The sequence below is a fragment of the Apis mellifera genome, linkage group LG7, assembly GCF_003254395.2.
Source record: "Apis mellifera strain DH4 linkage group LG7, Amel_HAv3.1, whole genome shotgun sequence".
Taxonomy (NCBI): Eukaryota; Metazoa; Arthropoda; class Insecta; order Hymenoptera; family Apidae; genus Apis; species Apis mellifera.
In genome coordinates, this window is record NC_037644.1 from 7,606,777 (window position 1) to 7,632,584 (window position 25,808).

Genomic DNA, 25,808 nt, shown 5'->3' on the forward strand with positions numbered 1-25,808 from the left:
TTTTCTTCTTAACAAGTTTTTTTTTGTATTTATCTTTAAACAACGCAGAACGTGTTAATTATTACTTTTACGCCAAGATAAGTTTCACGAAGCAAGTTACATAGTTCAAAAAATTACTTTCCAAGCTAAAAGTTTCTGTCAGCCTGTTACCTACTCTTGTGTTTTTATTATAAAACGTATTAAAGCTAGGCGACGAGGGAAGAGCAAATATGGCGGGGAAAGTTGTTTTCGATTTATTTTGAAAAATTTAATCAGTAAACGGGAAGAACACACATGATTGGAAACAATATTTTCATAGAATATTTTCATACAAAAGCTCATTATTCTGAAAGCACAAAGAATATCGATCTCATATCTCTTTTAACGCACGAGCTTTCTGTTTTCTGTTTTCTATTCCAACATTGATAAACTGTTTCATAGTTTCTGCAAACCGACCTCCTCCACTCATTACCGATGCACACTTCGTTTCCTTTCTTCGTATTGCCTTGCTCGTTCTCTTTTACTTTCGCATTATTTTCCCCTCCGTGTATTCCATTTTTCATCTTTTTCCACATCTCCCCCTGATATATTTATTTCCCCTGTAAAATTTGCGTTATTTATTTTACTCTTTCTACAATTATAGGATAAAGATATGTAACGTAAGTTAAATCGAAAGTTTTAACTTTTTTTCGATGATTCAAAAAACGTAAAACATAAAAAAAAAAGTACGAGTTTCTATTTCCTTGTCAAATCATTTTTATATTTTTAAAAAAATTATCAAAACTTTCGTTCAAAGATATATATATATATATAACTACATATTGAAAAAATAAAGATTATTTCTTTATATCTCGTGCCCCCATTTATAGCAAATAAAACGTTACAACTGTAAGTAATATCATATTAGAAGAGAAATATCGAGAGAGGAAAAATACTTATATAATATACACTCATAATAGTATTGCTTCAATGTTTTTATTTTACAAAATTAAAGTTAAAAAAAAAAAAATATTCTTATAAATATTATTATTATGTATATCACACATTATTAATTATACAACCTTCCATCCTTAATATTATCCATCTCCCTCTTTCCCATTCACTTTCCATTCCCATTTTTCTTCCTTCTGCATTGGGACAAATTTAATCGTTCCCGTTCACAGACGTTACAGACTTGTCTCGCGGCATCTCTCCCCTCCACCTGCAATTTTTCAACCGGCGACAAGCATCGCCACCCGTTGACGATTCGATATAACCGTACCACATGCTGAACACTTGTTTAGTCGGTGCCGCGTGACGTTCGATAAAGACAGGATCTGAAATCGAGAATAGACGTATAGGGCGAGCGGCGAGGAAGGAAGGAGGGGGGGGGGGGGAAGTAATGTTACAGATCGTTACACCGACAAGAGTCACATCCGTTTCTACGTGTGTACTTATGCGTGTACGTGCGCTGTGAGGTATTCTGGACGTGTCTCCCAGCGACACGCCATCCTTCAACGTCGAAACCACCCTCTTTACCTTCCGACCAACCCTCCGTTTGCGACAACCTACCAGCCACTACGTACAACCGGTTTGCCTTCGGCTAGCACTCGACACGCGTTGCACGTGTGCAACACAAGGTAATGACACGGACCTCGTCCATCCTCGAAACGATGCGCTCTCCTCTGTTTCCTAATTTCCTATTTCTTCTTTTTCTTCTTCTTCCTCTTCTTCTTCTTCTTCTTATAAGGCTGCCAAATTTGTTAGGAAGGATCGTAAAATGGAAAGATTTTCGTTCTTTGCTGTGAAATAGTGATAGAGAATGATAATAATATTTTTATATCATAGTTACAATTGTTAGTTGCATAGTTTATTGCAATTTGTTGTATGTAATATAGTATACTGTTGTTGTTTCATATTTTTTTGAAAGATTTGTGTGCAAAAGTTTACGTACAAACGATATATTTTATTAAATATATTTCTACAAGAGTCTAAAAGTTGGAATAAAATAAAATAAAGGAAAGTGTTTAAGATGAATTGGTTAAAATTTGTTAGGAAGGGTCATAAAATGGAAAGAGTTTCGTTCCTTGCGATGGCTGGTGATGTGAAATAATGATAGAGAATGATATTTTTATATCATAGTTGCAATTGTTAGTTGCATAGTTGTTTCGTTTATTGCAATTTGTTGTATATAATATAGTATACTGTTGTTTCATATTTTTTTGAAAGATTTGTGTGCAAAAGTTTACGTACAAACGATATATTTTATTAAATATATTTCTACAAGAGTTTAAAAGTTGGAATAAAATAAAATAAAGGAAAGTGTTTAAGACGAATTGGTTAAAATTTGTTAGGAAGGGTCATAAAATGGAAAGATTTTCGTCCTTTGCTATGGGTGGTGGTGTGAAATAATGGTAGAGAATGATAGTAATATTTTTACATCATAGTTGCAATTGTTAGTTGGATAGTTGTTTCGTTTATTGCAATTTGTTGTATATAATATAGTATACTGTTGTTGTTTCATATTTTTTTGAAAGATTTGTGTGCAAAAGTTTACGTACAAACGATATATTTTATTAAATATATTTCTACAAGAGTTTAAAAGTTGGAATAAAATAAAATAAAGGAAAGTGTTTAAGACGAATTGGTTAAAATTTGTTAGGAAGGGTCATAAAATGGAAAGATTTTCGTCCTTTGCTATGGGTGGTGGTGTGAAATAATGGTAGAGAATGATAGTAATATTTTTACATCATAGTTGCAATTGTTAGTTGGATAGTTGTTTCATTTATTGCAATTTGTTGTATATAATATAGTATACTGTTGTTGTTTCATATTTTTTTGAAAGATTTGTGTGCAAAAGTTTACGTACAAACGATATATTTTATTAAATATATTTCTACAAGAGTCTAAAAGTTGGAATAAAATAAAATAAAGGAAAGTGTTTAAGATGAATTGGTTAAAATTTGTTAGGAAGGGTCATAAAATGGAAAGATTTTCGTTCTTTGTGATGGGTGGTGGTGTGAAATAGTGGTAGAGAATGATAGTAATATTTTTATATCATAGTTGCAATTGGTTTCGTTTATTGCAATTTGTTGTATATAATATAATATACTATTATTGTGTTGTTGTTTCATATTTTTCTGAAAAATTTGTTCAAAAGTATTTTAATATATTTTTACAAGATTCTAAAAGTTGGAATAAAATAATAAAATAAAGGGAAGTATTTAAGATGGATTGGTTAAAATTTCATGGATAAATGTGAATTGAAATTTTTATGTTTGATTTAGTTTCTTGAAGAAAGATTCGTTTTCTCTTGAATACATTTATTTCAAAATATTGTGTTTATCTTCTTGTGTTTCTTTCAATTGTTTAATTTACATTGATTTATATAAATAAAAATAGAATACTTTTATAAATTCCTTTCTTTCTCTAGAATTTTAAGAAATTAAAGATTTTTACAGTTAGATCCAACATCATCTTGTATTCAATTCAATCTGCAAGGATTTCTTTAATAAACTGCTATTTCTTAAACTTCCCTTAAGCTTTTCATTCTCTCGCATCCAGAGTCTATTCTAAATCCACCAGATTTGTATATTTTCCATTTACAAATGGATTAAAATTGGTTATATCTTTTCACAATCAAAGAAAGAAGAAAATCAAGAAAAGCTTTAACTAGAGCTAGATTAATCCTGCTATAAATGCTATAAATTATTATATTTATCATTTTGTAATACAAACTGAGAAGAAGGAAAAATATATTCCTCATTTGAAATTGTTTATCTGACATTTCAATCAATGAAACTTTCCTGATAATATTTCTTAAAAGATATTTTACATCTTAACAGTGCGTATGAATTAATACGCATAATGAATTGATCCATATTATGTTAACAAGCAGCCAAGTAGAACAAGATTGGAAGTAAACTTGCCAAGCACGATCTTCGACGTATAATGTAGATTAAATTAGTCGATAGGTTAAAGATCTAATGCTGTTCGAAATGTTCATCGATCCGAACCGAACCGTAACCAAAGTTCCATGAAAATGGTCGAGCCATTCTCATGTAACAAGTATGATCATCGTTTCGAACACTTTCTGCGCGAAGAACGAACGATATTAATTCGAAAGATAAGTTAGAAACGAGAAATGGAGAAGGAGATAATCGGGACGAAATTTTAATCTGATCTCGTAAACAACGAGGGAAGGAATCATATCATTTGAATTATTCCCATTGAAATTTCCTATTATTCGAAATGGTAATTCAGGTGGCCAATTTGAAAGGCCTTTTCCCCTTAACTTTTTCAATTTCGTTGCAATCCACTGTAAAATCGAGTCTATTCCTAACCATGAAAACGGAAATGGTGACAAATTCATTTCTCATTGCGCGCGCTGAAAGTCGATAAAACGACAATAGGATCCCGCCTGTTATCTTGTTTGGTAGAAAATTGACAATTACGCGCTTTTCCCTATTTAATTTGCACAATTCTTCCCTACTACCCCTCCGTATGGATGATGCGCACAGGTTTCGCATTATACAGTATGAATTAAACTTTGCTAATTTAGAACGCTAAATTGCTTTCAAAATTGCACAACTAATTATATTATATTAATTAAATAAGTTATATTAATTACATTAATTGTGAAATGCCAATACCAATTTGTGGATCACGTATGAAAGATACAGGGACGATTTTCTATTCGTTTAGAACGATCGATGGAGAAGACAATTTTTTTCTTAGAATATAAAATTTTATTCGAAATTCTATTCGAAAATTTAAATTCGTTTAAATCGATCGATTGATACGAATTTTTATTCGATTTAGATATTTCTTAATCAGTATTCGTAAGTTTCAAAATTTTAAATAATTAATGAGAGGGAAATTAGAATGATATTATTTTAATGTAAATTTCAAGACCGAATAAAAACTAGATAATATTCCACGTATTTTTCAAAGCTCACATTACATTTTTTAATCTTTAAAATCCACGTGTATTTTCCACATGTGTTTACATCGTGTGCATCATTTTGATAAGAATTAACGAATATTTAATATATTTAATAATTAAAATTTTACTTTTAACCATGAAATTCTTCTCCTAAAATTTGAAAAAAAAAATTAAATTAAAAAAGAAAGGAGAAAATTCTACAAGTTAAAAATCTCATTTCGTCAGGGTACAAATATCCCTGGTTGGGGAGTCTGAGCGTAAATTGATCCTCCGAGCGCAAATGAATTTCTTCGTTAGACATCGCCCCATCCCCGTGATCCCAGAGGTACGTGGAAATTAATATTTCACCGAGCCTTAATTACATTTAGTTTCGCCGAGTTGTGAAACGATCGAAAATCTTTGACACGATTCTCGAGGCAAGTGGATGTAAGTAGTCGTATCTGCGGTCGACAGGTGGTGGAATCGATAGCTCGTAGAAGCTTCTGGGGAGGAGGAGAGGGATTCACAATCACGTATCGATGACGGCATCCCTTTTAGCGGGCAGTCAATACATCGGAAATAAATTGATAACAATAGTAGCACACCGGTGCCCCTTCTATCCTATGGACATATCTCAACTCCCTTTTCCACTTGATATCTCTGTTTCCTTTTTCCCCAGTATCGGTTACTTCCCTCTTTGTATTGCCTGCTCACCTCTCTCTCTCTCTCTCTCTCCAACTGCGTTGCCTCTCCCCTTTGAACTTGGTCATCGCCCTGAATCTCGCGTCTCAGTTCTTGCTTTTTCAACCGTCTTGGCTCTATCACACTCTCGTCCGTTTTTCGATATTCGATTTCTCTCTCTACTTTCTTTTTTTTTTTTCCACTTGTCAAAGAGAAGAGAATTGCACTTTGTCAACGTTTAGAGTTTAAAGAAAGTCTAGTGGAATAATAGTAGAATACGTGTCAATTTGTCAATTTTTAATTTTCAATAATTGAGAAACGTAATTATTTTATTATAAATTTGCAGAGGATAAATCGTGTGCAAATTTTTAAAACGTGTTTAATGTATCGCGTGATGGATAATAAAATAATATTAGGTAAAGTAATTTGAAATAATGAGCAAGTAATATTACAAGTGATTCAATGTAAATTTTACAATAAAAGAAATTTGTAGTAATGTAATGTTGTTTAAAAATGAGAATGATATTGGAGAAAATTTAAATATATTTTAAACGATGTCTCTTACGTTTTATCTATATAAAAATCCGCAGATGATAATGATCATAAAATTATTGGTTTTGTAAAATAGTAATCTTATAATATATATAATGATATTTGAATTATTATCGGTAAAAGATATAGGTTAAAAATAATTTATTCAACAAATAGAATAGAATGTTATTATCGATATTGTCGAACGTTTTAACGAAACCGGTATCATCTTCATCGTTTTTTCCTCCAAATATGATGTTTCAAGATTGCGGTCGAGTGTCATTTACAATAGCAATCGACACGTACGATATCGACAGAATTTTATTCATTTCACCTTTTCCAGGATGTATATCAAAGTTTTAAAATATTAAATTCGTAAACTTTTTTTTTTTTTTTTTTACATATCGATAATTCAATACCTTCTTTCAATTTTAATCCAATTTAATATCCAATCAATTATCGTTGAGTTATGAACGATGATTTGATTACAAATTTTGATTGATTTTTGTCGATTGATTTTAACCAAAATTTTTATTCCTTTAATTTTTTTTCTTTTTCTTCTATTTTTTTTTTGCTTCTCTTTGAATAATACACTCGTAATGTTTATCGTGGCTATGATGTATGAGTATTTTTATACATAGTAATAAATTTGAATGTCGGGAGCTCAAAATTCGTCAACATGTTATTCATCGGTTTCTTCACACCTCGACTGCTTTTATAACTTTCGCGGAATATCTTTGGAAAGAAAACTTGGCAAATTCTAGTATTTTTATGAATAGATCGTAAAAGAAAAAAAAGCTAGTGCTAATGCATGAACCGAGCTTTTTTATAATTTACGAAGCGAAGATCGAGAAATCTCGATTCAGCAAATTTTAAAATGTTTTTAACAATGAGAATAATTCAAATTTTTTTTTTAAAACACCTTTTATCGAGAATTATTTTATCAGATTTGATATAATTATAAAAACTAATTGATATCCAATTTATAATATTATAATTATTTCTATTTTATATGTAAATTACATGAGATTAATTGATTTAAAGAATTTAATTAAGTTTTAGGTTTAATTTATAATCAGATTTGATATAATTATAAAAATTAATTGATATCCAATTTATAATATTTATAATATATTTCTATTTTGCATGTAAATTACACGAGATTAATTGATTTAAAGAATTTAATTAAGTTTTAGGTTTAATTTATAATCCTTGACAAAATTAATGATAAAGTCATGATACATTACATGTAATGTAAATGTATACCCCGACTAATATTTCACGTATCAAATTTAATGATGAAGTAAGCAATGTGAAAGATTGCAGCTAAAGATAATTCGAGTAATATGTAATCATACAATATATTATATTAAATTATTTTCGAAATTCAATAAATTTCTTAGTCAAGTCATGATGTTTTCTAATCTTTCTTGTGTCTAATGTTTCATTTAATTTTTCAATAATTAATATCTTAGGATTTCTCATTTATTTAAATATGTATTCATGAATAATAATATAATATATTTAATAAAAATAATATATATAAAATATTATTAGAATCATTTTTTTAAGAATCATTTAAATAACAATTGATAATTAAACTAAATAATATTTTGGATTTATTTTCCAAAAACTTGTTAAAAAAAAAAGATAAATCTTATTTATATATCTCTCGTCTTTTCATTTTTCTTTCTCTCTCTCTTTCTCTTTCTTATATTTACAACTTGTTATTCTTTCCTTTCCTTTTTCTTTCTTTCTCTTTTTCTTCCACGTTTATATCTCACTTATATTTCCCTGCATTCCTTAACGATCCCTCTTTACACATCCATTATATATATACCATTTCTCCATTCCATCATGCATGCATAATATTACATGTAGCAAAGAAAATTGTAATAATAAGTTTTGTTTACAAACTTATCCACATTTTTTACAAAAATCGAATTTTTCGACCAACTTTTTAAATAAAACTTTTTAAATGATCTTTTCTACTTGTACGATTGACTTATTCCACTGGCCAGGCCACGACTGCCTTCTTCCACTTGTCCGACCTTGACTCGGGTTTATTCCACTTATCTCCCTTCTGTGCAGAAGAAATAACAAATTCATATCGTATGTGGGTCATTGACGAAAGAAATAAATCTCGATACGTGACTTCGCGGTTGTTTATGATCTACCAACTTTTGCTAATGGTTCTTCCACTTTTCTGGCCACCAGGCCACGAAAATGAAACTTGGATTTATGTGTTTGCGCCCGCTGTTCCACGGCTGGATCGCAGGGAACGCCTTTGTTTCCCTCCAAGTGAAATAAATCGATAAAACTCTCTTGCACGTTCGAGTAATTAATTAAGTGAGCCATGTTTATGTAACATGATATTTTATTCCTTGTCTCGGAGATGTGCGTTAAATTGACGTACATAATTGCTTCTCTGATATTTTTTTTCATTTTCACTTATATATATAAACATGGAAATATTTAATTATTTGATACATGCATTTTTTTCTTGCTTTATTATATAAGGCATTTTTTTATTCGATACTGGAACTCTCGTGATATTAACTTCCTAAAACTTTCCAGAGGCGGTGAAAATAATAAAACTTGGTGAAGTTTTTAATGAAACGAATATTTTTTTAGCGAAATGTATATATATGCTGTTTCGTAACTCTTAATTCCTTTTAATTAAAATTAATTTACAATCGTAAGAAATTTTTTATATTGACAATTTTTTATTCGAATCATTTATATTTCGAGATATAAAATATAAGTGTTAACCTAATAATTCCTTGGAAATTAAATTATTACGAATATAATTTTAACGAAAACTTGTCTATAATTCGAATATATTTTTTTAAAATTACATTTTTATTCGACGTAAAAAAAAATGATTCGCATTTATCTGTACGGCCATCCGGATAGATATTTTCCTCTGTCCTCTACCATCTTCCCGACTAATTTCATTAACCTACTTTTCTAATAAAGTATTTCAGGGATCGATAAAAATTTTAAAGTAGAAATTTGTTCTCTGAGTTTACTAGAAGGAATTTTTTGTAGATAGAATAATTTTAATGCGGTTAGGATTCTTATTAATTTGACATGTTTCTTATTATTTTGATATCAAAAAAAAACAAAATTTCCTTAAGATAATTAATTCAATTTCAATTCATAATTCGAATTAAATAAAATAAATGTAATGGAAAAATCATTACATTATACACATGGTGAATCATTAATTGCAATTTGTTAATTTATCATTTGAATTAAAAAACGTCTCATTCACGAACAATTAAAAATAATTGATAATATCAATATTTTGTTTAATATTGAGATTCAAAGTCAATTGCATCCATGAGATAGCTATCTTCAAATACAATTTATCTAAAACATTTTTTTACAGAACCGATAAATAATTATTTTAGTAATATTATAAAGGGATACTATTATTTATAATTTATAAATTTTATTATTATTATTATTCTCAAATTCATATAACGTGAAATTATCTGTTAGAGCAAGCATCAGATTCGATACGAAGATCTAACGCGATAAAAACGTATCGAAACTGAAATTCCAAATGTGCATTATGGATTGCATTATCGAAAGGAAATTTTGCAAAACGAGAACACAAGGAATGTTGAAAGGAGGAAATTTAAATGCAATCGCTACAGGTGAACGCTTTCTACGAGCAGTATAGAGTTACTTGGCAAAAGAGAATCTCTGATTGGATCCTCTGTGAAGAAATTCTGGGCGAAGTTTCGTACCCGTGAACCCCTGCGGGATAATTGGCCACTAATTAATGGCCGCGGGGCAATCGAATTTCCAGCAACTTTCTCCCTTCGCGTGCATAAGAGTAAGCGATACGACTTCGTCGTTTCCCATCCAAAAATTAAATTATTTTCGGAGGAAGATGAAGTCTTGCTTGGGTGATCACCGTTGCATATATCCTTTCCTTTGCCCCCTATTAATATTCGTGAATTAATTTTACAAAAATAAAATATTATCGAATTGTTAAATAATTAAAATTATTTTCTCTTTTTTTTCTGTAAAATCAATAATTTTACAATTAACATTATTCGTTTAAGATTATTAGTGGGTTCGAAATATATAATTTATTAATATAATTTATAAATATATAATTTATTTAATAATAATTACACGGTTATGCATTTTTTATTAAGTGTAAATTATATGATTAATTTTTGACGAGGAATAAAGTTGGTTTTGTGAGTGCAAATTTAAGTTAATTTATTATAAACGTATATCGTGGAATATTAATTTAAAGAACGATAATCTAAACACAAAAGTTAACAAATTTAATTAATTTCTCTTTATAGGAATAAAATTCATCTGTTCAAAATTAAAAGTGGATTATTAAAAGTGAATAATAAAAAAAAATATATTACGCGTTTATGAATTGAAGAACGATATTGTCATAATTAATAAATTAAACATAAGCTACGAAGCATATTATTGATATTGAAGAAAAGTATTTAAGTAAGAAATAAAAAATATCTTGCAAATTAGAATATATTAAACAAAAATAAATTATAGAAATACAATTAACAATAATTATACATAAATAGTATGATTAAACGAAATAAAATAAATGTAATCCTTAAACAATCCATAATATCAGACATTTTAAAAGAAAAATTGTTTCCATTGGACCATAAGATTTCAATTTTAGAAAAACTTTTAGAAAAATATTTTTAAAAAATTTTTTGTTCAAAATTAAATATGATAAAAAAGAGAGACAATAATATGGTTATATTTTTTGTGTTGGCTGTTTCAAGTCATGGTACGATTACAAGTTACGATGGGAGCCGAAGGAGTACGGAGGAGTTAAAATGTTACACGTGCCATCCGATCACATATGGCGGCCCGATATAGTCCTCTACAACAAGTGAGTCTGTCTGCCATTTTCTTTGTTCAATATTCTAATTACATCTTCTATAGTTCCACATTACATACATTTTATACATATAGTAGTGGCACAGCATGCTGCCAAGAGATTGGAATCAGTTTGGACATTCATTTCTTTGAGAAGTCGTCGTGTCGTCGTTTATGATGTAATTTTCTTGGTTCAACAAAAATGGAAAAACAAGCTAAGATCGAAGAAGGAGAAGAAGAAGAATTTTTCACATCGTTCGCATTTTGTCTTTCTAAAAATATCTGATATTCGTAAAAAAGACCTTGTCAAAAAAAAAAAAATGAACAAATGAAAAGCAAGTTAATATCTCTAGAAAAATTAGAAACTCTTACTGATATTTACTTCCGCTGTGTGCGAAATTAATCTCAATTTCTCAATTATTCTAAAAAAAAAAAAAAAAAGAAAAAAAAGGAGAGAATGAAAATTTGCCTGTCTGTGTAAATATATATCTTTTTCCTTAATATGTGTTTGCGCGCATGTTAGATTATAACAAACAAACAAACGGAAAGAGAAACGAGTGTCCACTCGACTTAACAAGAGAGGTACCATCGTCGTGCATATTGCATTTCAAAGTAGAACAGTCTATTTGATGTCAGAGTGCATCTCGTATCGCGACGTTGTTTCGAAAGTTACGGAAAAATGTGTTATATTGTTTGCCTTGAGAAAGATTTTTCCAAAATTCAAACCCCTTGAGCGAGGATTTATTCACCTTGAAACGGTGAATCTCAGATTTATCGACGTCCCTCATCTATTTCCAGCATTATTATTGTTTGTTTACCCTGTCCAAAGTTTGCTAAAGTTGGTGTTCGTTTGCTTAGAATGTTGGAGAGGACGAAACACTTCTACGTAAATATTTACTGTATGAAATAAAAGAGCTGTAGTTTTGTGACCGAATCCAATCGAGTCTCGTTGATATCCGTATTATATACTCGAGTTTCTTCACATTTGATATATATATATTACATTTTATATTCTCTATCTGAAATATCGTGGATTGTCAAAAAATCAATTATTTGTATATTTCGTTAAGTAAAATAGTTAATTTCAGATTAGAAATTTTTAAAATGATAAAATATTTGAAATTGAAATTTTCTTTTTTTTATTTTCAAAATTTTATATCGAATATAAAATTAATGCCAATTATTTATGTATAAAACTGAAATATTTAATAATTAATTCAAATTGAACTTGAATTTCATTTTGAGGCACGATTCTTTTCTAATTTTTTTTTTTGAATATTTTGTATATTTGAAATTTAAATTTTCTTTTTCTTATTTTCAAAATTTTATATCGAATATAAAATTAATGCCAATTATTTATGTATAAAACTGAAATATTTAATAATTAATTCAAATTGAATTTGAATTTCATTTTGAGACACGATTCTTTTCTAATTTTTTTTTTTTTTTTGAATATTTTGTATATTTGAAATTTAAATTTTCTTTTTCTTATTTTCAAAATTTTATATCGAATATAAAATTAATGTCAATTATTTATGTATAAAATTGAAATATTTAATAATTAATTCAAATTGAACTTGAATTTCATTTTGAGACACGATTCTTTTCTAATTTTTTTTTTTTTTAATATTTTGTATATTTGAAATTTAAATTTTCTTTTTCTTACTTTCAGAATTTTATATCGAATATAAAATTAATGCCAATTATTTATGTATAAAACTGAAATATTTAATAATTAATTCAAATTGAACTTGATTAAATTTCATTTTGAGGCAGGATTCTTTTCTAATTTTTTTTTTTTTGAATATTTTGTATTAATATTCGAATATAAATAAATATATTTCGTTTTTATTCATTGATTGTTAGAAATTATTGTTAAAAATTATTGTTATAGAAGTTTAAAAAAAGCCTAGTTTACTTTTAATAATATTATTAAATCATTTGAACGATCACAAATATTTCTATTTTTTCCACACAATGGATGGAAACGAAATTTAACGATTTTGAGTTTAGAAATACATTGATTATTTATTTCATATATATTGATTAAATATTGTCACAAAATGTAATAAAAGTTTTGAAAAAAGCTCGAATCATTTAATAATCAGATCGATCATTCTAACGACAGAAGTGATGCCATAAATATTCACATGGTCGATCTCCAAATTTATCATCATGAAAACGATCAGTTTTCTACGGAATGTCAATATGGCGTTATAACCTCACCTGACCTAATCTAACTTAACTTATGTCACACAGTTTGCCAAGAATATCAAATTTTTAAACTTGAACCTATTTTAACTTTTGGACCAATATATTTCTAGATTCAAAAATCAATGTGTTTTGTCTTTATTTTCTACCAGAAGAAAAAAAAGTTTAGAAAAAATTGATGCCCTGAAATGAAATTTAATCTTGATAAATATTATTTTCTAATTTTCCCAAATTTCAAATTGTAGAAATTGTAGATAAAAATAAGAGAAATATGTTATTGAGTTAAAATTTTTCTATGAAAGTTTTGATACGAAATTATAGAAAAATTTTAATTTTTAAACCTGAATATACTATACATAATAATAATTTTATATTAAAAGATATAAAATCTTTTTGAAACGAGAAAGCAAATTTTTTAACATCGAAATTTGTTATGTACATTCAAAACTTTTTAATATTTAATTACATAGTTTTGATGATATAAAAAAATAACAAACTTTACAACATTTATCTCTTATTTCCACTCATAAATTATTCTTCTTTAGCCACGAAAATTCATTTTGCATCAATGAGAATTCATAAATTATACTTACAATACTACACGGATGCAGCGAATTATCTGCTGAAATATTGAAATACGCTTTACAGATCATTATTTTCCCATTACCAGCATATTTATGTAGCTCGAGAACGCCCCTTTTATGCAGCTATCAGTGATACCAAACCATCGGCCTCGATAATACGGATATCGTAGATTCGAACAATTCGTTCACACTTCTCCCCTGAATCCGTCCACTCCAATGAATATCTCTCAACGAACACCAAAACAACACAACAAACACACACACACACAAACACAGAAGAAGAAGAAGAAGAAAGAAAAGGAACAATAATAAAGCAAATCGAGGAGGAACAAAGGTGGCACAATTCTGAATAATAATTCGAAATCTTCTCATCTTTTGCTCGAATCTGCACATATTTGCGTAACTTTTGCCCTGTTCGCTGATAAACGAGCCAGAGCCAACGAGCTTGTTCGAGTCCTTTTTTTTTTCCCTCGGTTTTTGGCTCGGTGTTCGACAGTCACGGCGAGCTCTCGATGTAGTTACCGGATAGATTATTATTCATATCGCATGAAACATGGGCGCTGCGGCGAATGTTCGTGTAAATGGTTCTTGACAAACGGGTCGAGGTCACGAGAGAAACCGTTTCCGCTCGTTCGACGCCGCGGTCACTTCCGAGAATCTCTTAACGATCGTGCACAGTACGTTTCGAGATTCGAACTTGTTTTTCAGCTGACCAGTTCTCTCTGGCTAACCATTGGGATTACGTTGTGCCGCGATATTGTTGACGTTCATTCCCTACCGTTTCTTACGTATGGAATGGTAACGAGGAACGAGTCGTTTTCTTCGAATTGCGGAATTTCTAATTAGATTGCGGTTTTTTCTGCAGTCTGAGACACGTTCGAATGTATTCGACTGGCAAAATATATCGTGTTCGAATTGGAATAACAGAATAACATATCTAATGAGAATTTCAATGAGATATTGTTATCACAAACTCTTTTAATTTTCGTATATGCTCAATATTTTATTTCTCGATAAATTTAAGAGTAAATGTTTGCAGTCGAAATATATATGAATATTGCATATTACAAATCAATTTCTTCAAGCTATTTTTATTTATTTATTCGTTTGATAATGCGTTTTAAGTCATTGAAATCAAAGATGTGTCTGTTCTGTCTCGTGCTTTTTTAAATAATTTAAATAATTTGTTTATTTGAAAATATTTAAAAAAAAAGAATCTTTCTATAAGTCGTCATATGATTGAAAAATTTAAAAGATTCTTTCAATTTTCAATATTATTATCAGCAATTTTATTCAGAATATTGAATTTCATAATAATCAATTTTTCTGTTGAATTAATTTGAGAATAAAAATATATGACGTATTCATTCGTGAAAAATATATGTATTTGCACAAAAATCCGCAGTCTAGTTTCTATTTTAATTCATTCGATGCGATGTTACGCGATTTATTAAATTTGATAAGGTGGGTATGTGTAAAATTAAAGTATATCGATCATTCGATAACTATTTTAGATGAGGTTGGATTGTGTAAAAAATTGAATGAATACGAAATGGGCCCTTATTTCGATCTGTTAAATAAAGAATTATTGAAAAAGCAAACACACACATATATTTAGTATTATCGTATATTCGTGAATTGAAAATTATATATATTTATATTTATTGATTTTTTTTTTCAAATTAGTATTTGATACTTCGTTGACATTTCTTAGATAAGTTTTTTTCTTTTTTCTTTTTTTTAGATATTAAATATATATGTTATCCTTAGAGTATGTTAGATTGTAATCAAAATTGAAGATTATAGATATTAAGTTTTACTGGTATTTCTATATAAATTTCTATCATTAATTGTTATAATTGATACGTAATACTAAACAAGACATAAGTAGATAATTTTAGAAATTTCTGTACTTGTAGAACAATTGATTTTAAAATTCTGCAACGATCATATATCGAGATAGGAATAAAAAATCATATAAAGAAAATAATTTTCATAATTGAAATTGCTTCGTCATGTCTTCCCTTTAGACGTAATTTAATTTTTAAATTGATAAGTGTTAGAAATAAATCAGAAATGACAATCTATATGATTTCTCATATTTTCGTCATAGATAATAAAAATATTTTACACGAATTTTACAGATTTTTAAGATAATTTAAAAAATATTATATTTTATTGTTGAAAATTCAATTTTAATAAAGTCGAGAAAATTACACAAGAAACACCAATTTGCTAAATTACACAAAGTTCATAGTTCAAACACGATACAAACTTCCACACAATCTCGATAACAAATTAAATAAATATTTAATTCTTCTCTTCGAATCAAGTCTACATTTAACTTCAAATAAACTTCAATAAATTAACTTACCTTTAAATTTCCTTAAATATCACAAAAACGAAAACAAATAATATTGTCAACTGTTAATTGATATGAAATTTTTTTCACAGGATCTAGATCAATTAACAAGTTTTTCTATTTAAATTTAATTAGCCAATTTCCAATTGAATGTAAATAAATTATCGATAGAAGATATTTTACATATAAAAATAAGTAAAAAATTGCATTGATTTTATTTAAAAATTGATTTTTGAAAATGCGAATTTTAGATTATACAATTATTTTGAACAATTTTATCGATAGTTCTCCCATCTTCAATTTTAAAATTAGCCAATTTCAAAACTTTTGATTTCATTCTATTTCTTTCTTTTCTTTTCTTCTTTTTTTCACAAAGAATCAGCCTGTATCCGTTTATTACTCTATCCGATCCGATAGAAATAAAGTTTCTCAGGTTCTCGATATAACTCTTCCCCGATAGATCCTCGAATCGTTCTTTTTTCTCCCGATCGAGGAATATGCCACGGTGGTCCACGCTTCCTTCCTTGAATTCCTCTGGCAACAGATTCCACCATTCCTACTAACTTGATTTCTCGCGGTTCCATTAGTCTCCCGCTTATTTCTCCTTTTGCTCTCGACATTCTCGTTCCTTATTTCTCGCTTCCCCTCCGTCTCTGTTTCACCCACTATTGCTTGTCTCACGTTCATCGCATTCATCCTTTCCTCCTCTTCCCTCCACCCCCACTTTTTCTAGCGACTTTCGCCGCCTACAAAGGCGAAGATTTATCGCGTCAACGTGAGACGAGATTCATCGATTGATATCGGGCCAAAAGGAAAAAAAAAAAAAAAAAAGAAAAAAAAGAAAAACGAATGAAAACCTGAAAATGAAATCGTTAACTTTGGAACAGCTGATAAATATCTGTATATCCAATTGATTGGTGGGAATGGAACGAGATTTAGTGACAACGATGCAAATGAAAAAAACATTGGAAAAATCTTCGATGTGAGAAAAAAAATTATAACAGTTTCACGATTGTACACGTTTCTTTGGAATATATTATTAGTCTTAAGAAAGTTAAAAAGTGTATAGAGAAAAGAAGAAGAAATATTTAACATATTATTTCGTATATATTTTTAATATAAATAATTTTCATGGTTATAACAAACTAATAAGACTGAACCTATTTTATTAATCTATTAGATGATTACATTGGAATAACCTAACAATCCTAACCTAACAAGCCTTGTAAAAATTTTTTGAAAATATCTCGAAATGTATATGTAAGAAAAAACTTTATTTCGAATAATTTTAAAACCAACATCAATGATCTAATGCAAGCTATCGAATTAAGTTCTATAGATGATTACATTGGAATAATCCTAACCTAACAAGCTTTGTAAAATTTTTTTGAGAATACCTCGAAAATAAGCAATAATACACATGAATATATAAGAAAAAAATTTATTTCGAGTAATTTTAAAACCAACCATCAATGATTTAATGCAAGTTATCGAATTAAGTTCTATTAACTATTAGATGATATTGGAATAATCCTAACCTAACAAGCTTTGTAAAAATTTTTTGAGAATATTTTGAAAATAAACAATAGTACACATGTATATATAAGAAAAAAATTTATTTCGAATAATTTTAATCAACATCAATGATCTAATGCAAGCTATCGAATTAAGTTCTATTAACTATTGGAATAATTCTAATCTAACAAGCTTTGTAAAATTTTTTTGAAAATATCTCGAAATGTATATATAAGAAAAAAATTTATTTCGAGTAATTTTAAAACCAACATCAATGATCTAATCATTGCAAGCTATCGAATTAAGTTCTATTAACTATTAAATGGTAAATTTTTTGAAAATATCTCGAAATGTATATGTAAGAAAAAACTTTATTTCGAGTAATTTTAAAACCAACATCAATGATCTAATGCAAGCTATCGAATTAAGTTCTATTAACTATTGGAATAATTCTAACCTAACAAGCTTTGTAAAATTTTTTTGATAAATATCTCGAAAATAAGCAATAATACACATGTATATGTAAGAAAAAAATTTATTTCGAGTAATTTTAAAACCAACATCAATGATCTAATGCAAGCTATCGAATTAAGTTCTATTAACTATTGGAATAATTCTAATCTAATAAGCTTTGTAAAAATTTTTTGAAAATATTTCGAAATGTATATGTAAGAAAAAAATTTATTTCGAGTAATTTTAAAACCAACATCAATGATCTAATGCAAGCTATCGAATTAAGTTCTATTAACTATTGGAATAATTCTAATCTAATAAGCTTTGTAAAAATTTTTTGAAAATATTTCGAAATGTATATGTAAGAAAAAAATTTATTTCGAGTAATTTTAAAACCAACATCAATGATCTAATGCAAGCTATCGAATTAAATTCTATAAATCGGTTAAAGAGGGCACTAGTGGTGTTTTCCAATTCTTTTTCACCAACATAACGACTCTATTATTGTTCACACGTATACAAAACAAATAAATCCATCTACACGTTTATTGAAAACGAATAAATTCTACATTAAGATCTTCTTACAAATTTTTCAAGAAAAAGAACACATCCATGCACTTTGCCTCACTATCAAGGATCAAGTTTTCACGCTTGAAAATAAACGAAGCACAGCGTCGTAATTACAATATGAAAAACGTAAGTTTCTCATTTCCGAAATTTTCGATGCACAAAGGCGCAATTCTGGTTTAATTAAAACGCAGGGACGAAAGGGAATCGCGTTTGTTCACGATGGATGCGCAACTATGTAAAACATAAAACGTGGCACTTGCCTTTACGGCCTGCGGCACAAACGACACCGGCCAATCTGTCCAACTGGTCGTCTCCTCGAAATCGATGTTCCGTTAAATGGAATAGCGGCTCGAAAAGCATTCGTAAAGGTTGTACACGGTTGTATTGTGTCCACGGTGTGTTGTATCGTGGAACAGTTGTCTCCTATCAGGCCGGCGCCAAACGCGCCCTCAGCTTAGCCCTCGTGTATTAACGTAATTTAATACGCCGCCATAATGCAAATTATTACACACGCGTGCATCGCCTCCGTTAATGTTTTTCTAAACGCGATGCGATTTACATTAATTCACGATTTATAAATGTAATAAATTGTAATTCGTATTATCTGGAATCTCTTGTTATTGAGACGACAACGTAAAAATTGAAATTTATGAAGGAAGTTGCGTCCTTTTTCTTTTTTGTTTCGCTTGTAAAACGTTTCACACTGGTATTGTTGGTGAAATAATTTATGAAGGAAACGATGTATTTTTCTTTTTCTTTTTTTTTTTTAAGTAAGATGTTGCAAATTGTTGGTTGGAATAATTTATGAAAGAAAAATTGTATTTTCTTTACTCTGCGTTTAAGATATTGCACGATGTCAGAGGAGATAATTTATGATATACCTTTGTTTAACTGTATTTGTTTTAACTCATTTTTAGATAATTTTTTGTAGATAGGAATATATTATATAGGCGTACGAAATGGGATTTCATTTTTTGAATAATATATGCATTGTTCCGTACAAAGGAAACGATCGCATCAAGCTTTCTGTTTTAATCCATTTGCAGCTAATTTTACGCGGGAAATATGTGTACATCGTATTGTCAATGAAAATGTGTCAAATGAAATTTTATTTTTATAGAATAATAATATACGCGTCATTTTCTACAAAGGAAACGATCGAGCATTTGCATATTTTAAATGATATTTAAAAAAGTTTTATATTATACCGGTTAGAATTATCCACTATTCGAAAAACGTTTATACTTGTACTGGTTATTTGATTACAAGCTTGTTTCTTCGTTATTTATAGTAATTGAAGTAATACAAACTCACTATGCGGTATGCATACGCGCAATGGACACTTCATCATAACCTAGCTAATTACTTCTATGCGCCAAAATAGGCGAGATTATTTTATTACATGGGACAATTTTCAAACATTTCTACTCAACAATCTGATATAATGAAAAATAAACGAGTGGATAAATATCAGATGTAATGAAAATTAAAATTTTCTTATCACTACTTTCAAATGGTAATTCAGAATCATTAAAAAAGTAATTAATATTCGTAATGCATTTACATAAAAGAAAATAGGATTAGTCATTTTCACTAATAATGTGATAATTATATATAACAGACTTTGAATATAAAAGTCTTTTACATTTTTCATAAATAAATAATCATTGAAATCTAAAATCAAAAAATTAAAAAATTAAACATTAATTGGACTTTTGTTGAAAAAATTATATCAACTATAATTTTATTATACAAAATTATATGAATTATAGAATTAATTCAATAAAAATAAGATATTTTTCTAATTATTACATTTTAATATATTTAATATATCAAGGTTAGAAATTTAAATATTGAATATAAAATTTTACTTTGAATATAAAAACTTTTACATTTTTCATAAATAAATAATCATTGAAATCTAAAATTAAATTTTTAAAAAATTAGATATTAATTGGATTTTTGTTGAAAAAATTATATCAATTATGATTTTATTGTACAAAATTATATGAATTATAGAATTAATTCAATAGAAATAAGATATTTTTCTAATTATTACATTTTAATGTATTTAATATATCAAGGTTAAAAATCAATGAAATGTAATGACAATCATAATATTATTTAATTTAATGGATTATATTCATAATTTTTTCATTTAATTTACTTAAATTTCCTCGAACAATTATAGTTTGAATAGTTTAATTTTTTTTATAATTATACGTTTTAGCAAATAAATCTTATTTCTGTAAAAGTAATTCTCATTCTGTATATCTCATACTGAATATAATTCATTAGTAGAATTTTACTTTGGATTTTCATAAAATTATTTTACGCGTAATTTTTCTTTACTTAATCAAATATAACTTATAAAACAGTAATTGTAACAGTAATACAAAAATTGCGCAATTAATATCAGTCATGTAAAATTTTCTGAATACCAACTATAAAAATCTTCGTATAAAAATAAACTTTTTACAAACAAAATGACCGTATATTTCAAATATTCTTTTTTGTCCTGAATCTTTTAACTGAACCACATTATCCAAAATATTACGAATTTCATACGTTCTGCGTTATTTCTTTTTATAATCCATGAAGAAATTTGATGAACCTAATCTCTTGAAGTATAATTTAATTGAAATTAATTTTTCTTCTGAATACGATAAATTACGACTAATCAAATTTCCCGCCTAATTAATAATAGGAAGAATAATTATAATTTTAAAAAACGTAATACAAACACCTGTTATACTATACAAAAAATATTACAAATAAAATATTCCAAATATTATTTTTTGTCCTGAATCTTTTAACTGATTCAAATTATCCAAAATATCACAAATTTCATACGTTCTGCGTGAGTTATTTCTTTTTATAATCCATGAAAAAACTTGATGAACCTAATCTCTTGAAGTATAATTTAATTGAAATTAATTTTTCTTCTGGATACGACAAATTACAAATCAAATTTCCCGCCTAATTAATAATAGGAAGAATAATTATAATTTTAAAAAACGTAATACAAACACCTGTTATACTATATAAAAAATATTACAAATAAAATATTTCAAATATTCTTTTTTGTTCTGAATCTTTTAACTGAACCAAATTATCCAAAATATTACGAATTTCATACGTTCTGCGTTATTTTTTTTTATAATCCATGAAGAAATTTGATGAACCTAATCTCTTGAAGTATAATTTAATTGAAATTAATTTTTCATCTGAATACAAATTACGACTAATCAAATTTCCCGCCTAATTAATAATAGGAAGAATAATTATAATTTTAAAAAACGTAATACAAACACCTGTTATACTATACAAAAAATATTACAAATAAAATATTCCAAATATTCTTATTTATTACAATTGAACAACATCTTTCGCTCGACATCCTTCCAAATATTCCAAGCTGTGAAACACGAATCATTCCGCACGGAGAACCGTTCTGTTCTCGGAGGATTAAAACGAAATGATATAGATGTTGATGGATCTTGATGGATCGGTTTATTGGTAACTTGGAGCGAAGGTGTGGATCGTTAGGAAGATCAACATGATGGAACAGCCCTCTCCTAGCTCACGAACTACCGCCTCGAGAATCGGATTGACGGCGGTACGCGGCGGTGCCAGGCGCACGTACGAAAGATAACACGCCCACGCATCCTCGACTGCATACGGAAATGTGCACACACGTTCACTTGACCGCTCAAAGGTCATTCTGGAACGCTTATATATCGATTAAGGGCCAACTGACCTGAATATTCGTCTGCATGGTCGCGCACAGGGCTACGTGTTCCATCGAATAGTACGGCACGTCTGCCATCGATGTCTCTCCGTGTTGTTTCCAACCCCGTTCGCGATCATCTTGTTCCGACTCGACAATGAAGACACTAAAGTGGCGATTATCGGGCCGAAAATTGGCCGTTCGTTTTTTTCGACGTTTCCTTTGTGTGTGAAAAGGTTTCAATTGGCGTTGGATTCATTGGCGGATTTTGGAGAAATATGCTCTCTTTGTTTGGAAAATTAGGGTATTTTAAAGGAGATATCGAGTTTAAAGGAAAGTTTAAAATTTGTTTTAGATTGTTTAAGATCTTTTTATTGTTTTTTATGTTAATAAGTATTTTTGTTTCGATCGAAAAATGATATTTATGCTTATATGTCATATTTTTCTTTGATTTTTCAATTAATAAAAATGGATGAATCGCGAAGATAATAAAATTTGCAATAATAAAAAGTTGTTTGCATCAGATCTATTGGAAATAATTTTGATTATTGCAAAATGTAAATACAAAAATATATATTATTATGAAATGAATTATATAAAATAATACAAAATAAAAATGTAACGATTTTTCATTTTCATTATTTTTTTTCTTTCTATTTTTTTTTTTTTTTAACAAATGTTTATCTAAATTTATATTTTTATATATCTGTTATATATAGAAATGGTCACAATTATCCGAGAAGAATTGCGATCTCATTATAAATTTCAACGAGATTTGAACATAAGAGCATTAACAAATTCGAGCTTTTCGTACAAAAACGAAACGTTCTGATATAAATTTTTTTTCGTTTGAGCATGGAATTAAAATCCGTTCTGGAAATTTTCCTCAACACATTTTCTCAAGTCTTAAAAACTTAAACATGCATCGAGGGATCGAGATTCAAAGCGAGATTTTTTACGATTGAAATATTTTATTTTCCTTTAACACGATATATAACGCATTAATTAAATCGAGTACAACGAGCGATAATCGTGAAAGAAAGAATAATTCGCCTTAAATAATGAAAATCTAAAAAAAATATTTTACGATATAATGTTTCGATGACAAAGACAAATTATTTCCTCATCTCTCTCTTTCCCACATTTTAAAAAATAACGCAACTCAATTTCTATAATTATTTCACGCTATCGTTATTATTTACATAACAACAACAAGTGGAACAACATTCCTTTCCATTTCAATAATAACAAACATGTCTTCCTCAGCGATGGCCGACCTACTTTCCTCCATAGATGCAACAGCTCTTTTCACGATTGCTACCTCGTAACCGGGATTTTACCTCCCCCTCTTCCCCCCCCCCCCTCGATGTAACATTTTAGTCTTCTCCTCCTCCTCCTCCCCAACGTTTTGTTTCGCCAATTGAAAAGGATCGGATCCCATTCCATATTCCGTTTATTAATTCTTCATCGAGAAGTGAGCTTCTTCATCGATTCACGACTCGACTCCGCGAAGAAAGAGAAGAGAAAAGAGAGAGTGGCGGAGAGAGAACAAGGCTCGCTACGGACCGATATACCTTTTTAATTAAGATTTTTCTCCTTTTATCGGTCCTTCTCCCTTTCGTTCCTCGAGCCTTTCGGCTCTCAAGGAAACGGGAGACGCCGAAACCAACACCACGAGATCGCTATAAGGATTTGCTTTTTTTTCCCCTCCCCTCCCCACTCTCAAGTGCTTCCTGAATTCTGAAGAAGGCAATCGAGTTTCCACGAGAACCTTCTTAGACGCTTAACTTTAACTTAATCTTCTGCAGTTAATTCAAATCCTACGGAAAATCCTCTTACCCCCGGATAATCAGATCCGGCACTAATGATAAGACGTTCGATCTATATGCTCTCTAAATTATTAAACATCGACTGAGTACGTGATTTTCTTTTTTTTCTCTCTCTTTCTTATCTGGGAATAGGATACGATAGGATTCGATTTGCATGATAATTCGTCGATTAGATATTATTGACGAGAATCTCGTTATTATGTAATTATAGATCGGGCAGATTGGTCAGATTGGTTTCTTTAAAAATTATTATAATCTGTAATTTGTTCGATGTATATAAATAAATATGGAATAAAATATATGAAAGAGTAACATGATATGAAGTTTAATTTGAATATAAATATTTCTCTGGAAGAAAAATCTATTTGCAATTTTATATACGTAAGATTACAATAATGATTTGTTATTTTGTAAAATATTACTGATGATATTGATTAAATTGTGCGAAAGAATTCTGCTGTTGAATGTAAGTATTTTTATTTAAAATAAAAATGAAAAACAAAAGGACTTAATAAGTTCGAAAGAAAGAAAAATAAATTTTTTCGAAATAATAAAATAATAAAATTTTGAAACAAATTATTTTTGAATAATTTATTTGAACGTTTGATTATTTTGATAGATATAAAATAAATAATAAGAAATTTATTATAAGTTAGTTATAAATCAATAAAATTGTTTATACATCAGAAATATCAATTGAATGAAAACGAAAAAGAATCCGAATGTAAAAAAAATGGTTTTAAACGATAGAAACTTGGGATAGAAAAAACCATCTTATTAATAAAATTTTTAATTTTTTTTTATTTTATTCGAATGGAATATAGTTCTTATTCAATTCTTATTTCTAATACTTTAATACCAAAATTAATTATTTTCAATATTATATATAATACTATTTCACAATTATATTCTTTATGAATTTATAGAAATCAATTTCTATAAAGAAAAGGAATTATTTTTGAGAATATAAATAATTGAAACCTGCATCCTCATCCTGGATAACGATAGATATGTCGTAAACTCGTTACACAGTGTACGAGCAAATCGTGTGTCGCTTCTCCTTGGATCTAAATCTTCCATTTATCTGCGCCACCACCTTACAATCTCTGAGCTGTAGAAGTAAGATAGATGGAACACTTGGGATTATAGCATTAATCGAAATTGTTCGACAATTCCATCTTATCTTATAATTTAATACTTGTAATTTAACAATTAAATTATATTCATAATAAACCAGTATGAAATTGAAAGATAATGTACTGCATGGACAAAAAATTTGTGGAAAAATTGATGAAATTATTAATTTTTTATTATAAATTTCATAATCGTATGATTTATAATTCATCTACAATTTTGGTGAAACTTGTTCTTAGATACTTGTTCTTCAAGCAATCATTATTCAAAATTCTTATAATAATAAGATATAATAATAATATCTTCAAGAACTAGTTAAAAGATATAAATTGTTCATTCTAATTTAGAAATTAAATTATTTTGAAAACAGAAAATATCATGAAACAATTTCACAGATGATGAATATAAAAATCAATATATTATTCATTCACTAAAAGTA

General features: G+C 28.3%; 1 protein-coding gene across 9 annotated transcripts in view; it reads left to right on the forward strand.

Moving 5' to 3' along the window:
• The window catches only part of nAChRa4 (nicotinic acetylcholine receptor alpha4 subunit), a 264,788-nt gene that overhangs the window by 92,104 nt on the left and 146,876 nt on the right, over positions 1 to 25,808 (forward strand). For 7 of the 9 annotated variants that reach the window (XM_016912941.2, XM_006562553.3, XM_016912940.2 and 4 more), the window contains 1 exon segment: positions 10,885 to 10,994. In XM_016912941.2, the coding sequence (XP_016768430.1) occupies positions 10,885 to 10,994 (110 nt within the window). 9 annotated transcript variants of the gene reach the window in all.